This window comes from Opisthorchis viverrini (assembly GCF_000715545.1).
Source record: "Opisthorchis viverrini unplaced genomic scaffold opera_v5_42, whole genome shotgun sequence".
Classification (NCBI taxonomy): Eukaryota; Metazoa; Platyhelminthes; class Trematoda; order Opisthorchiida; family Opisthorchiidae; genus Opisthorchis; species Opisthorchis viverrini.
This window is the reverse complement of record NW_008751698.1, coordinates 986,984-1,000,971: the sequence shown is the minus strand read 5'-3', so window position 1 is coordinate 1,000,971 and position 13,988 is coordinate 986,984. Positions and strand designations below refer to the sequence as shown.

The window sequence follows — 13,988 nt, the reverse complement described above, 5'->3', positions numbered from 1 at the left end:
CTTAAATTGTTTTTGCATCCTTCTGCAGCACTATTCGGCATAACTATTGGTTTGTGCGGAGTCCACACGTATGATCGTGAAGCCGTTGCCATGAAAGGATTCTTTCAAGGCTACACACCCATCGTTTGGGTCATCGTCCTTCTGCAGACTTGCAGTGGTTTGGGCATCGCGTTCGTCATGAAATACGCTGACAACATTTTGAAGGGCTTCGCTGCTGGTTTGTCCATCATCCTATCCAGCACCGTATCCTACTTTGTTCTGCATGACTTCACTCCGTCACTGTAAGTGTTCCTTGGCTCGGTCAGGTTTTTTTTACCACAGTGCGAAAGTAGTTAATATTTACTTCAACCCGGTTTATTTCTAATTTTCCTTTGGTTCTTGAGTGTATCGGAAGCGAAGGATTCGTCAGCAGCTCCTCTCAAGTTACTGTTGTTCGTTCTTTTGTTTTCTTTTCCGATTCCCATTGGTCCATACACCACTCTGTTATGTTTGAATGGTGGTTGGTCCTCTCAACAGTGTCCTGTAATGCGTAACATTTTTCTGCTTGCTTTCGTTTTCACAGGACTACTCTTGTAGGAGCTGCACTTGTGATAGGAGCAATGGTGCTCTATGGGTATGTGCCACAGGTGCGGCCTCACCTCCAAAACCGCAGCGAAGTTTGATCGGTTCGTATCCCGACAACCCTCCTCAAATTTGTGACCCTTCTGTCAACCGCTCTGTGATATCTCGATGCTCGTGATAGTATTTTATGCGCTCAACAAAATACAGCTCTCATGATGTGTCAATGATCGCGTTCCTCTTGTGTTATTTGTTCATTGTAACGGATCGTTGCTCATTAGACCAATTAATCAAAGATAATTGATGGCCTGTGGGTACACTCGTATGCTACTTTGATAACCCCGGAGCAGCCACCTATTTAGTGAGGACGCTGAATTTGCTCCCTACGAGTGAACCGTAGTCAGTAGAAGGTTAAAGGGAAAGAGACAATTTGGTGTGATATCGCAAACTCGTAGATGACTTTACTTGTGGGGACCCATAAAATGATAATGGAATTGTATGTAGGACCTTTTTAACGGGATCCAGGAAAATACTAATACTAGCGACTTATACTTTGTTTCGGTTAACTTTGAGGCCGAGTCCGCTTCGATTAATACTAAGCACACTAGTCGCTGATACGAAACGACAAAATTGTCCACGGTTTAAAAGTTCAGAGGCAGGGAATAACAGTTTTGATATAACACCACGTACGAGGTTAATAAAATATCCTCGACAGCCCACTGCCAGTTATAGGAAATTTTGGGGCTCATCAGGGAGGCTCATTTTCCGAATTTTCAACAATCTTCAATCAATTGGAAAAGGTTTTGAACCGAGTGAGAAGTCTATGTAGGACAGACGGCCAGGGAACTACACATCAGAATCAGAGAGCACAGTGGAAAAATAAACAGGCCGTCGTGAAAGGCAGATGAATATCAAGCGTTACTGAAAGACTCGGCAAGCGCGGAAGACGCACTGGACACAAAATAAACTTGAAGAATGTTCAGGTTTTGAGGCGGGGACTACGGTCCACGTCACAGAGACTGATAGCCGAGGCGGTAGAAATCGCCAAGCATCCCAATGTTAACAGAATAGAAGGCGTGAAACTGGCAAGCGTGTGGAGAACGGTCTTGGGTCACTAGGGCTAACACGTGTTGGTATGCGATTATCAGAGGGAAGAGTGGTCACTATCTCGATTCCACTTGAGTATACCCAACTCCTCCCCCAAGCTCTTCCAACAATCTTATTTCGTATGTGTTAGCACTTATGAAGTGCATTGAAGACTCAGTTTTCCGGTCTAGTCGGTCACTGGTTTCGTTTATCCGTGCCTTGCGAACTCTGTACAACAGTGCGGATATGACGAGGCGGCATATACATAAACGACAACAATCTTGGCACACAATATTAAGATACTAGATAGGAGTAGATCCGTTTTATGTCACATTTAGCAGTCGGCGCCTGGCGATCGGAAAATTCTATGATGACGATACGGTATCCTACCCTAGTAGTGATTGGTGATCGCCTGATCAGACAGAAAAGTAGACTTATACTGTTCCCTTTTCCCAAACTCATGATGAGCTATCACCACATCATCCATATTTTTGGATAAACTTGTAATGCTGCAGCGACTGAATCATTTATCTTATCGAATGAGAGTTAGAAGTAGATAAAGCAAAATGCGTAGTTTTTGACCGAAATTCCGGGTTTATAATCAGCTTTTTATCCCAGAGATCCGAATTACTCAATGACTTCTTCACTGCCAATGCACTGGAGAGTTGATGGCTTCATGTGTGTGCATACAATGACTGTCTTCTAGGGGAAGTAAAAAAATCCCCACGTGAAAAGAACCAGATGGATGTTAACACTGACGTGGCTTGATCTAGTGTTAGCCATTAGCTAACCAAAAACACGTCTGTCCCTTCATCTCCAGAACAAACCGTTTCTGGAAATCTGTCACTTTCTGTGTTCCTAAGCTCTTTACAGAAGCTAAGTTGCTGTACATCTCCCCTTAATCCAATGAACATTTCTCCAACATGTTGTTTTACATACTAACCATCCTTAAACAATCGTTGACTACGGTTTCTCCTCATATATGATCTACTTTTCTCTGCAATAAGAAATCCGGTACCGATTGGTATGTCATCTTCTCAGAACCGTTGGGAAAGTAATCGACGGTTATATTGCTGGGCACTGTTTCACGTATGCGACTCGTGATAACTAACTTAAGGCAAGACAAGTGATGCCGGCTGTACCCTATGAGGGTGATTCAAGGGTATTTGAACAGTTGCTGAATATCCACATGTATTGTTGTAAAACCGATAGTTGACAGTATATGTGGATGGGACGTTGGTAGGCATTTTAAAACCACTACAGTAACGTGTACTTTAGGAGTCGAAATAGGCCAAATTGAGCAGCCTGTCCCAATATGCCGATGGTCATTTTGGAGGCTGATGTGATCCTGTGACTAATTACTGTTACGTTGAGAACGAGCGGTACTGCTTTGACGAAAACGAAGCAGGGCACGTATCTAATCCACGGTACCACCGCTAACCACGCTAGTCATGCCGTCCGTGCAATGCGATTGTAGTTACGTGCTGAGCTCTCGCTTTATTCAGCACGGCTCCACGTACCTCACTGATACAGACGCACGTTCGTTGATATTAAAAGTACGGACCAGCTGGATATCAATCCGCCAATTAAATGATCTGTTTTTCGGATTCACATTGCGTCACGCAGCGAACACGAGCTTTCTTGTTTTGTTTCACCTAGGATAGTTGCCCAGTATGCATTCTATCAGGCCATATTGAGCCGATGCAGTTCAGCTAGTGTGATTGTGCAGCTATTTTCCGGTTTTCCTACTCCATTGCGAGTATCCTGTGTGCCGCATTCAGGAAGAATAACTCGGATCCAGTGGCTTGTTTAGTTAATGAACCATGTGTAACAGTAACGGATTGACTTTCCCATTCTCGAATTGATTATTCTTGCTAGTGAGGCGTTTATCGCTGCTGTTAAAATGGCATAGGCGTTAACTGAATGCACCAGAGCTCAGGATATTTAGTAAAAGTGCACGAATTGCTCAGAGCCCTGTTCGTAAACGAAGAAATATGGTATCAGATGCAGCAGTGTTTACCGTGTTAACTGGAAGCATGATTAAAATGAATACAATCTGGATGGACGGAAGGCGTGGAATCACTACTGATATGAACTACGAACAGACTTTCCAGGCTGGTGTGCCCTCCCAGCCAATGGATCGCGGATTAGTAGCACCGGGCATTCAAGATCCTGATGCGTAAATTGATTAGTGTTGTTGGTGGTGTGAGGAGATTTGGAATTTTTGTGGTGACTTCGTCCTGTAAGTGAAGCCAATCTATGCTGAAAAGCCGAGAAGCACAGTACCTCTCGGCTTGTCTCTAACTGCCGGGGCGAGATGGCTCAAGTGGTCAGACCGCCAATTTACTGACCGGAAGGTCTGTGGTTCGAACCCGACCTCTGCCTCTCGACTTCCCCTGTCTAGGCTTGGGTAACCTGGCAGTACCCCAGCCCTCGTACGTGCTTCGGGTGGCATGGCAGCTAGGCACCAGAAAGGTATTACAGCTGAGTGATTTAACTGCCGGTGATGGGCCGGGGGTGATATTCCAGTAAGATAATGCTGCGGCACACAGCCGTTCCAAGAGGCCAGCTGGTCTCGCGACCTTGAGGCATTGGACTTCGGAACTCAACCCAGTGAGAACTGGATGCACACGAATACCTGTTGGGCCGTACTTAAAATATCTACACTTAAGGCATCTTACATCGGGACATGTCTTTTTCAATCCCATTCGTGAATGCACCAGAGCTCAGGATATTTAGTAAAAGTGCACGAATTGCTCAGAGCCCTGTTCGTAAACGAAGAAATATGGTATCAGATGCAGCAGTGTTTACCGTGTTAACTGGAAGCATGATTAAAATGAATACAATCTGGATGGACGGAAGGCGTGGAATCACTACTGATATGAACTACGAACAGACTTTCCAGGCTGGTGTGCCCTCCCAGCCAATGGATCGCGGATTAGTAGCACCGGGCATTCAAGATCCTGATGCGTAAATTGATTAGTGTTGTTGGTGGTGTGAGGAGATTTGGAATTTTTGTGGTGACTTCGTCCTGTAAGTGAAGCCAATCTATGCTGAAAAGCCGAGAAGCACAGTACCTCTCGGCTTGTCTCTAACTGCCGGGGCGAGATGGCTCAAGTGGTCAGACCGCCAATTTACTGACCGGAAGGTCTGTGGTTCGAACCCGACCTCTGCCTCTCGACTTCCCCTGTCTAGGCTTGGGTAACCTGGCAGTAAGCCCGCCCTCGTACGTGCTTCGGGTGGCATGGCAGCTAGGCACCAGAAAGGTATTACAGCTGAGTGATTTAACTGCCGGTGATGGGCCGGGGGTGATATTCCAGTAAGATAATGCTGCGGCACACAGCCGTTCCAAGAGGCCAGCTGGTCTCGCGACCTTGAGGCATTGGACTTCGGAACTCAACCCAGTGAGAACTGGATGCACACGAATACCTGTTGGGCCGTAATTAAAATATCTACACTTAAGGCATCTTACATCGGGACATGTCTTTTTCAATCCCATTCGTGTGGGAACAGGTTCTTCACGATGAGCACTCGTTAGTTAGTGCATTTTAGCAAAGCGCAATAGAGCAACTGAGAGGCTGCGTACATATGGGTTGTCCTATATGGCACTTAGTTCAAAATAATAGAAAAGAGGCTCACGCACGACGGATTCTCAAATAGTTTGTCCGAACAAAAGTCCTAGAGACTTTGCACGATCAGTATTCTCCCCATTTAACTATTGGCAATGACTGCCTCTGAAAACATAAACGAGCTTGTTGTAGTTAGGAAACAATTATATTCTCGCTTTGTTTTTGGCCTAAGCACCATATAATCAACCCTTCGAAATAAAAGAACGATGAATGGTCTCCAATAGCCTTTCCTAGAAAGACAAAGTACTGCAGCACCGGGAGATAAACAACGAGTAGTTTGCACAAAAAGAACAAATTCCTCATTTCTCCCTAGCATAAGCCGCAAAGCGTCACTCTGCGTTGATTAATCCAAAGCGTAGCATACCGGTACGGACACGTAATAACAGCACAATGTTTTGATAATACATGGCAGAAAGACAGGTGGGCTGTTGACAAGGAATATAAATCGCCTCTCCAAAATACTCCGATTATCACGGCGTTACACAGGTGTGTTTTGAGTGTCCATGGTCTGGGGAACCGATATCATGGATGGAAACTGGACATAATTTAGTGATAACTCTTCGGGGCGGTGTCAGACAATTTTCGACCGCTTTAGACGCCAGCTCTGCTGCTTCTTCAGAAGGTTTGCCTGAGTCTAGCAGTGCGAAGTACGTGAGCGTATAACCAAGTCCATCGTGAAGGATATTGTGCAGAGGATCCAGATCGGCCAGTTCATTGTCTAGTTCTTCACACAAAATTTCAACAAGCGGGGCGGGGCTGGGTTTTCCGATGGAGACGAACGAAGACGATCGTGAATTGGAGATATGGGCCGGCAGCTGACGGCGGCGAGGTCGGGGACAGTGTTGGGCTATGCTTAGTCCGCTAAGAGCATAACAAGTGTGGTAGCAGTCAGCATTTTTTCCCGGTTTATCAATCAAACCACCATCTCCTTCAACCCGGCAATCGCCTAATTCTGGATGCCCCTTCTCCGCATCTCCAGGGATAGGAACACTTAGGCCAGGTCGCGTGTACGAAACTTTTTGACAGCACAGGAGTATGTATTCCTGGAAATAAAACGTAAGAAAAGGTAATATTACCTGAATCCTACTTAGAAAAAATACTGCAAAATCACGTAGAAAAATGAGTTTGAAATTCTCAGTCCTCAAGTAGCAAGGAATGAGACAAAATGGTCATTTAAGTACAGAAGGACGCCAAGACTATCAGTTGCACTGCGTAGAAGGCTCCGACAGAAGTATGAGAAGAAACATGCAAGTTCCATCGTTCACCAATTGCCACAATTCTTGTTTTAAAAATTAACTGATGTGGTAGACACCTGGAGAGGGTTATTGGTTTCCCTGATGTTCCTTCGATAAACACACGCCCAAAGTAGCAGAATTTTGTGCAAAGTCACAGTTGGACGATAGACTTCGTTAAATTCCACGTTGGTGTAGGTCAACGAACGAAAATGTCAATAAAGGAGTTCCATTACAAATCCGTTAGAACAGGGCTTTCACAACATACGATTTCTCTCACATCATTTTCCTAGTGCTGAACGGATGACAATCCTCAAACACCGCAACGAGTGTGTAGAAGCCCCGATAAACTGTTGCAATGCATTCGAGGACATCAGCTTTGAGCAACTGGTGGGTACCAAATCTGGCTGTGACCCTCGAGGTGCAATTCACCGGAAAACGATTACCAGCACCCACCACCCCATTGGGTCACGACCTCAGTCAATTAAGCCTTATCAGATTAATTTAAACAGCAAATAGGTTTTTCAAAACCGTGATTAACGACAAAAGGTTGAGAAGCGTCCTTGCACAGCCTTACACTCAGGCACGGGAATGAAAGGTGCACCAACACTCAAACTGATGCAAGGCAGTGTAAAAAGGACAAATGTTTTATTTGAATGTGGGTGCGAACTGTTATGGTTCGCAGACAACTGCTACCATAACTAGTAAATGGGGTACCAGGCCAAATCATGAATCACATGGACTATTTTAAATCCTTTTATTTCGACTATCCCGTTTTGCAATCCACCAGACCGATGTCCCCTACCGTTTAATGGCAAAAATGGTTTCAGTCGAGCGATGATAGCGTTAAAACAACGCACTTGCATTCTCAAAGGGGCTGGAACTGCTTCGCGCTCATCGGTAGATCACGCTTGAATCCCATTCCATTGTTCTGTTTATTCTCTTTTTATCAAGACCCCAAATATCCGTTTCAAAGACAAAGTAACATACGGATTTCCATTACACTGGCGGGACCGGTCAACAGCGTCGCTTCAAAGAGGGACAGCGTTTTGAAAAGGATTCATGACTGAGTGTATGCTCGTGGAAGTCAATGTCTCTTCCTTTTAATGGTTTCGCTGGGAAAATAGTGCAGGTGGTTGCGTTTGAGCCAGCTTTCCATATAATCTGTTACCCAAGACTAGGAACGCTCTATAAGAGGGCAATGACTAGTTGCTGATTTATCTAGATAGGACTGTTGCTGTATATTGCCTGTCAGTTACACACAAACTCTGTGTAACAAATTCTGGATGAACAGTATACAATGCTCGAACTGAAAAGGTCTGCTAAGTCTTCCTATAATTATTTTCCATAGTCGAGAATCGCCGGTTTAATGGTGTGCGAACACGATGTTCCTCCTATCTGAAAGCACTGGGAAACCAAAGTCAACTGGCCATATTCCATCAATTTGCTCTCATAAAAGTAGTCTGTTCCATAAATAACGGCGATTAAGGACATTAGTGTGAAATGAATGCACAATTTACTACTCTGGTGACGAAACATTCTGATAAAAACTCTCAGTCAGTCAGACTTACAGTTGAGCGCTAGTATACAGATCCTGCAGGACAATTTCCTCATATCTATCTTTTTGTCGATCGTCACAATGGCGGCGCTCGACTGAAAGATCTACACACAAGTGCTTTCATGTGGGTTGGCATTCGCCACACAGAACGAGGAGGGATGTTCCTAGCAGTATAAGGTCGGGCTTACCTGCAGGGCGGAGGCGTTGAAAAGAGTTTCATCAGTAAGTAGGGCAGGATCATCTGACAGGTCTAGCAGCTCCTCTATAACTGGGAATAAGGCACCCAACCAGAATGAGTAGCAGCTATCCACAAGTTTGTTGGTACGACCCTGTAAAGTGAATGAAATGGAAAAACAGAAGATCAAATGGAGAAATCCTGTATTGAGAGTGTATTCACAGGTGTGAGGAGGACGAACAAAGCGTTTAGACTAAGACGAACGATATCGACTAGCCCCAGTGTTGAATAGTAAAACTCACTTGGAATCCACCCTCGCTGGCCATTTGTCGATGTGCAAGCCAGCGCAACACGCGAGGGATATCGATCAAATCGGGTCGTTCAAGGAGGCACAAGGCAGCTACGGCGCAGAAGGTGTAGCCTCCGTGAGCTTCGATACCTGGTTGGGCACCAAAACCTCCTTCGTAAGTCTGCCAATATGAAGAATCAAATCAACACTGAGCGGTTCAGGGTTGAGTGCTACATACATTTCAAGACGAAATAACATGACTCCTTAGGTGAACCAGGGCTAGAAAACTAAAAAAAATAAAAAGGAGCACAAGTGGCTTTCACCACATGAAATATATGGGGTATCACTTGTAATAAAAACAGGTGGATCATAAAAATACACCACGACAAAGTATTCCAATCGTTTCACCATGTTTTAGGTGCCTAGGTAGGGTTTCGCATGACGTTCCTCGTATCGTGTTTTGGTGAAGCCCCATCTTCAGCTGTGAAAACAATGATTTTGTTCCCTAAAAAGATAAATTGTTCCTCGAATTGACAACCAGGTTGAGACCAGTTATTATGTTTACGTGGCGTGCTACGTTGTCTTTGCTCCATTTGATCGTGTCTATTAATAGTAGCAATGATTGCCCCAGTTCCGCTCATTCGGAGCAGTCATCCCAAACCAGCGCTTCCCAGCTGAAAACTGCTTTCATGCAACTTATCTATTCATAGTCAATTTCATTTGACAACCGTAGAAGCATCCCTATGTCACTGGTTCCAGATGATAGCAGCTCTGTTTCAAAACCACACTTCAAGACCACTTACAAAACGAAGGCTTTCCCCGATCAATACACTCGCCATTGAACCTAACTTGACCTCATGATAATAACACCATATAATTTTGGTCCCCACCTGTTTAGCGCACCTGTACCCACCATTCACCTTGCAGCAAAGGCTAGGCCCTCTGACATTGGCATATTAACATGTGCATGTGTGTGAACGTGCTCAGCTGACCTAATTACCCATGGTTGTTCATGTCCCGACTGCTGAGCCTGCCCTCACTTATTGTCGTGATCTCCGGGTGATCGCACTGCCAATCAGAATCATGGGACTGGCCTCTGAAGGGATGACCGCAACCCACACTACTGCTCTTCGCTGCTTGATTTGCGGATCCCGATGTTGTATTGTGCCAGTCAGTGACAGACTTGTGCACACGTTGACGCCACGAACGTGGATAATGGAGGTTTGCTGTGTACCTTCGCTCAGCTTTGTGTAAATAGTACTGTAGACTTTCGAACTCAATTCTTCGTTTTGATATTCAGGATCGTCAAACCCACGCGTGACTTAAGTTTCCGTATCGGGAACTTCAACACTCAAATGAGTGTACTCGTCATATTGTGTGCAATTTGATTTCAAGTAAAACAAAAGGTTGAGGGAAACTTGGGGACTGCGTCCACCTGATGAGCCTCAAGGAGGGCGAATGCGGTTGTGAGCTATCAGAGAGTTTTCAGCAACCATACGAACAATGTACTACGTTTATATATGACGCTATCCGCCTCAACGATCCGACAAGCATTTACCAAAGCTAATAAGAAAACGTATTGAAGAATTTTTCAGAACAATCGGCTAGCACGGAGGTATTATGGACCGATCGAGAGGCGTAATTGGGAGAAACCACACCGAGCATACCATTATGCTGAAGAAGTCTTCGGATTTGAGCACGGACCCGGCTCAAACAATTTTACTGCCTTCTTTTCAAGTGGCCGATAAGCTAAGGTGCACCACACCTACTCTGGACTTACTAATTGCTTTCTTGATTCATTCTACCGTCTATCTGGGATTTCCACATGTGTCAGTCTGGATCACGAAGGTAACAAAGAAAGGGCGTAGTTTTTTTGCACCACTTCTCCCAACAGAAACAAAGTAAGAGACTTGCATATTTTTCTTTATTCCTGATACGCAACTCACAATGAGGCTTGCAGTGCAAGCACAATAATAGTGGACAATGAATAATATGGAATTCTTACTAGTATGGTGCTGAGTGCCCCCGTTTGAACTCGAATCACTCACTGCTAATGTCCAAACACGATAACAAAATATATACATTCTTCGTGTTATTGGAAACAATCATCTGCTTTATTTATGACGAAACTTATCAGCTGACATTATGATTTCCTGAATATCCGCATTTCGTCAACTTTCCAGGCATAACTAGGACGGTCAACAACACTGCAGTTTACCGTATTGCCTTCATAAGCCAACGTAACATAAACGAATCAGTTCTAATAGGTTTGAACGAAACTCTATTCGAATAAGCTGTGCTTTTTCTTAGCAGCCTGGTAGGAACTCATCTCCGAGTTTCCGTGCCTATGTTCTTCATGATAAACTGATTTTACTGAGCTCGGATTCAAACCCGAATAAGCCTTCTGTATAAGAATGGGCTTAGCCATAGGTATTTTCGTTGTCGAAACCACTACAAGCTTGAGAAACTGAAGAAAAATAGACATATCTGACGGTACTTCGCGCAGCATATTCAATTAAGCAGGCTGACCGTCAATTTTCGGGATCAAATAAATAGTGTGCGGCACAAAAGAGAACTAGGAGGACCAGCTGTCAACATCAAGGAGATAGACAAATCTATCTGGTATAATTCTGAGTACTTGGAAACCAAACAGGACAGTCTGTGACGAAGAGACTGGACCTTACCGTAGTGTGATGATTTGAGAACCTCCACAATCTTCTGAAATATAGTGGAGGCATTCCTGCGACATCCACAGAGTCTCTCATACCGGGTTAGAGCATCAACGAAAACAGTCACCTGGTCCTCAAGCTTGCGGGTTAGTACATGCGTGAGGACGAGTTCCGTAAAATTGTTACTGTACTACCATTTCCAGCCAGGCACCACTGACTTGCTGCCATGATTTGGTTGAAAACGATATTGGTCCTCCTGCCAAGATGTGGGCACCCAAGCAGTAGCCCACCTCACGTACAACAATGAATTGCACATATATAAATGAATTCATACCACATCGGCCGTCGCATGGCGCCATCTGCCGGGCCGCCTTACTCGCTGCATACTGCAGGGCGGATAGGCGATGCCTCCCTCTGGTCTCCTTCACATTTTTTCTTCCTTCACTTCCCACAACATTAAAAGCTTTCTACCTGTCGGTCCAGCAGTTAGGAATGATGACTCTGTTCCCCCAAAATCGGTTTAGCAGGCAACGTTTGGGCGGCATCCTCAGACATCTCGAAATCAATGCTCAATTCTCGACATCCAGTCTATCTGGCCGCCTTCAATGGCCTCACTCCCAAGCAGGACAAAAAGCTGCCTTTGCTATCACACTGGGCTCACTTAGCATTGATTCTTGCCGTGTGACGGAAACCGGGATTCAGGATGCAAGCACAGCGTTTGAACTAACCACCCCATCACATTCTAGTCGCTTTAGGCAGTGCACCTCTGGCGATTCACAGGTTGCTGTGGGAGGGTGTGCAGGAATCGGTATCCTCCCAAGTCACCACACAGAAGGATCTCTGCTTGACTGGATACCCGTTGATAGTTGCCTGTGTGTTTGGTCTGGGAACGTTTGTGAAGGGATCTAACAAGCGGCAAGTTGGTTGGTGTCTGTTTATCGTGTCTGCTTACGTCCCAACTGACAAGCTGTGACACCATCAAAGACAAGTTTTACGGCACCCTGAATGTCCTGTTGCGGTGAGCTAAAAGCTCAGATATCGTTGTAGATGCCTGAGATCTGAACGCACAAGTGCGCAGGCTCAGCGCATTTAAGACTCAAATGGGTGGATTACATGGACTGGGCAAGGTACGTACGGACATTGGTGAACGGCCACTTCGGCTGTACTTACTTCCGAAGTGGCCGAAGTCGTATGGCCACATGCTGTACTCAAACGGAGTGCCGGCCACGAACACATTGCCATCAGTTCCGGATGGTAGGGATACATGGCTTTGTGCCGGTCAAGGAAGGTAAGACTGGCAACTGAGAGACTGGCAGATCCGGATGTTAGACGAGCTTACTGGAATCGTCTTCTGGAGTTTCTTCCAAATGCTCCAGCATCAGATGTGAGTTCATATTGGGAGGGGAACGCCACCTCTTTGTACAGTGCTGAGAGTTTTGCTTGAGGCACGGCGCTACCAAGCTCACTCAAGCACTATATATCAGACCGAACAGTGGCACTACTCAAATCTCGGAGAAATATCCAGCCGGCCGGGATCATGCCTTGACGTGACGAATTCTCAGAGGTCAAGTGAAAGTGAGTGTGCGTGTGGACGCGGAACGCCAAGGAAACGGCAGAGGCCTTAGAAGTATGGAATGCTCAAAGATTAGTTCATCAGTTGATACGCGGAACGGCTCCCCGGAAGCCTCCTGTTAGCAAAACAATCAAGGAGCAGAATGGTGTGGCCATTTTTTAATAAAGAGCGCCTCGACCGGTGGGCCAAATGCTTCGAGAAAAATATTAAGGCTACCAGCTGCCACTCACCTGGAGCCCACGGTTGACGTGGAACCCGGGAAGATGAACGCGTAATCCGCTACAACATCGGAGGTTTATGACCGTATATGTACACTGAAGTACCACCGAGCTTCCAGTCCAGATGACATTCCACCCGCATTGTTCAAAGAATGGGGGTGAAATCCAGGGGGAGGCACTTAAAGTTGTGAAGTGAGCACTCTCCAATCCTATTTAATTTCGTGATCGATGAAATAAAGAGACGAACGATGGAAGGTCTTCAAAACTCCGGTGTTCAAATAGTCAACGACAGAAACCTTGTTGACCTGGAATATGCAGACGATATCGTTGTCGTCTGCGAACATAAGGTGCGGGTGGTTTTGAATGAACCAACTAACATCCGTCCTTTGGTATGCACTTTGCACCTACAATGTGTAAGGTCATGCTCCTGGATATGTAGTCACCAAACACGCCATTTGAGATCCAGGGAGAGATACTCAGTTGTGGAGCGTTCCATGTATCTTGGGAGTTATATTAGTTCCGATTGTAGTGTAATAGATGAGGTCAACGCACGCACCTGCAAGGCTCGGATCGCGTTTTCTAATTTGAGACACGTATTCCATCGAAACGGTATATCTCAAAATGTCAAGAGAGGTGTGTATCAAGCTAAAGTGCAGGCTGTTTTGTTGTATAGCTGTGAGACTTGGGCTGTTCGAACAGCGGATCTGAGACATTTTCAGGTATTGGACAATCGTTGTTTCAGAACCATAGGAGATGTGGGTTGGTGTCGGCGAATCCGTAACGAGGCAATTAGAAAGCGGGTTTTCGGTTGTGCAACGAGCATTTTCAGTGAAGAACTTGTCCAGCACTAGAAGCTGCCTTGGTTGAGCCATGTGTTGCGTATGCCTAACCACCGTTTGCCGGAGAGTGCTCTTTTCCATGCCCAATTCAGAGTAGTGGGAGCAGAGAGGTGGCCAACCCTTGACCTGGCAGAGGAGTATGAAAGAGATTGCGAGACGTTT

The 13,988-nt window shown here is 45.5% G+C and overlaps 4 protein-coding genes across 4 annotated transcripts in view; 3 read left to right on the top strand and 1 right to left on the bottom strand.

The window, feature by feature from the left end:
* Positions 1 to 780, top strand: part of T265_03085 (hypothetical protein) — a gene marked incomplete at both ends in the record, with an annotated part of 40,371 nt that extends 39,591 nt beyond the window's left edge. The window contains 2 exons of the mRNA XM_009167490.1: positions 29 to 281; positions 563 to 780. Of these exons, the coding sequence (XP_009165754.1) occupies positions 29 to 281; positions 563 to 662 (353 nt within the window). The remainder of the gene's footprint in view (positions 1 to 28; positions 282 to 562) is intronic.
* A 2,858-nt stretch (positions 781 to 3,638) lies between these two features.
* On the top strand, positions 3,639 to 3,827 carry T265_03084 (hypothetical protein; the record flags this gene model as incomplete). Its single annotated transcript, XM_009167489.1, has 1 exon — positions 3,639 to 3,827. One exon carries the CDS (start codon positions 3,639 to 3,641, stop codon positions 3,825 to 3,827), a length of 189 nt encoding a protein of 62 aa, XP_009165753.1.
* Positions 3,828 to 4,429: 602 nt separating this feature from the next.
* T265_03083 (hypothetical protein) lies at positions 4,430 to 4,618 on the top strand (the record flags this gene model as incomplete). The annotated part of the gene is made up of 1 exon (XM_009167488.1): positions 4,430 to 4,618. The coding sequence occupies one exon, from the start codon at positions 4,430 to 4,432 to the stop codon at positions 4,616 to 4,618; it is 189 nt and encodes a 62-aa protein (XP_009165752.1).
* Positions 4,619 to 5,382: 764 nt separating this feature from the next.
* T265_03082 (hypothetical protein) lies at positions 5,383 to 12,590 on the bottom strand (the record flags this gene model as incomplete). The annotated part of the gene is made up of 5 exons (XM_009167487.1): positions 5,383 to 6,316; positions 8,252 to 8,392; positions 8,541 to 8,708; positions 12,367 to 12,497; positions 12,536 to 12,590. 5 exons carry the CDS (start codon positions 12,588 to 12,590, stop codon positions 5,744 to 5,746), a joined length of 1,068 nt encoding a protein of 355 aa, XP_009165751.1.
* Between the last annotated feature and the right edge of the window lie 1,398 nt (positions 12,591 to 13,988).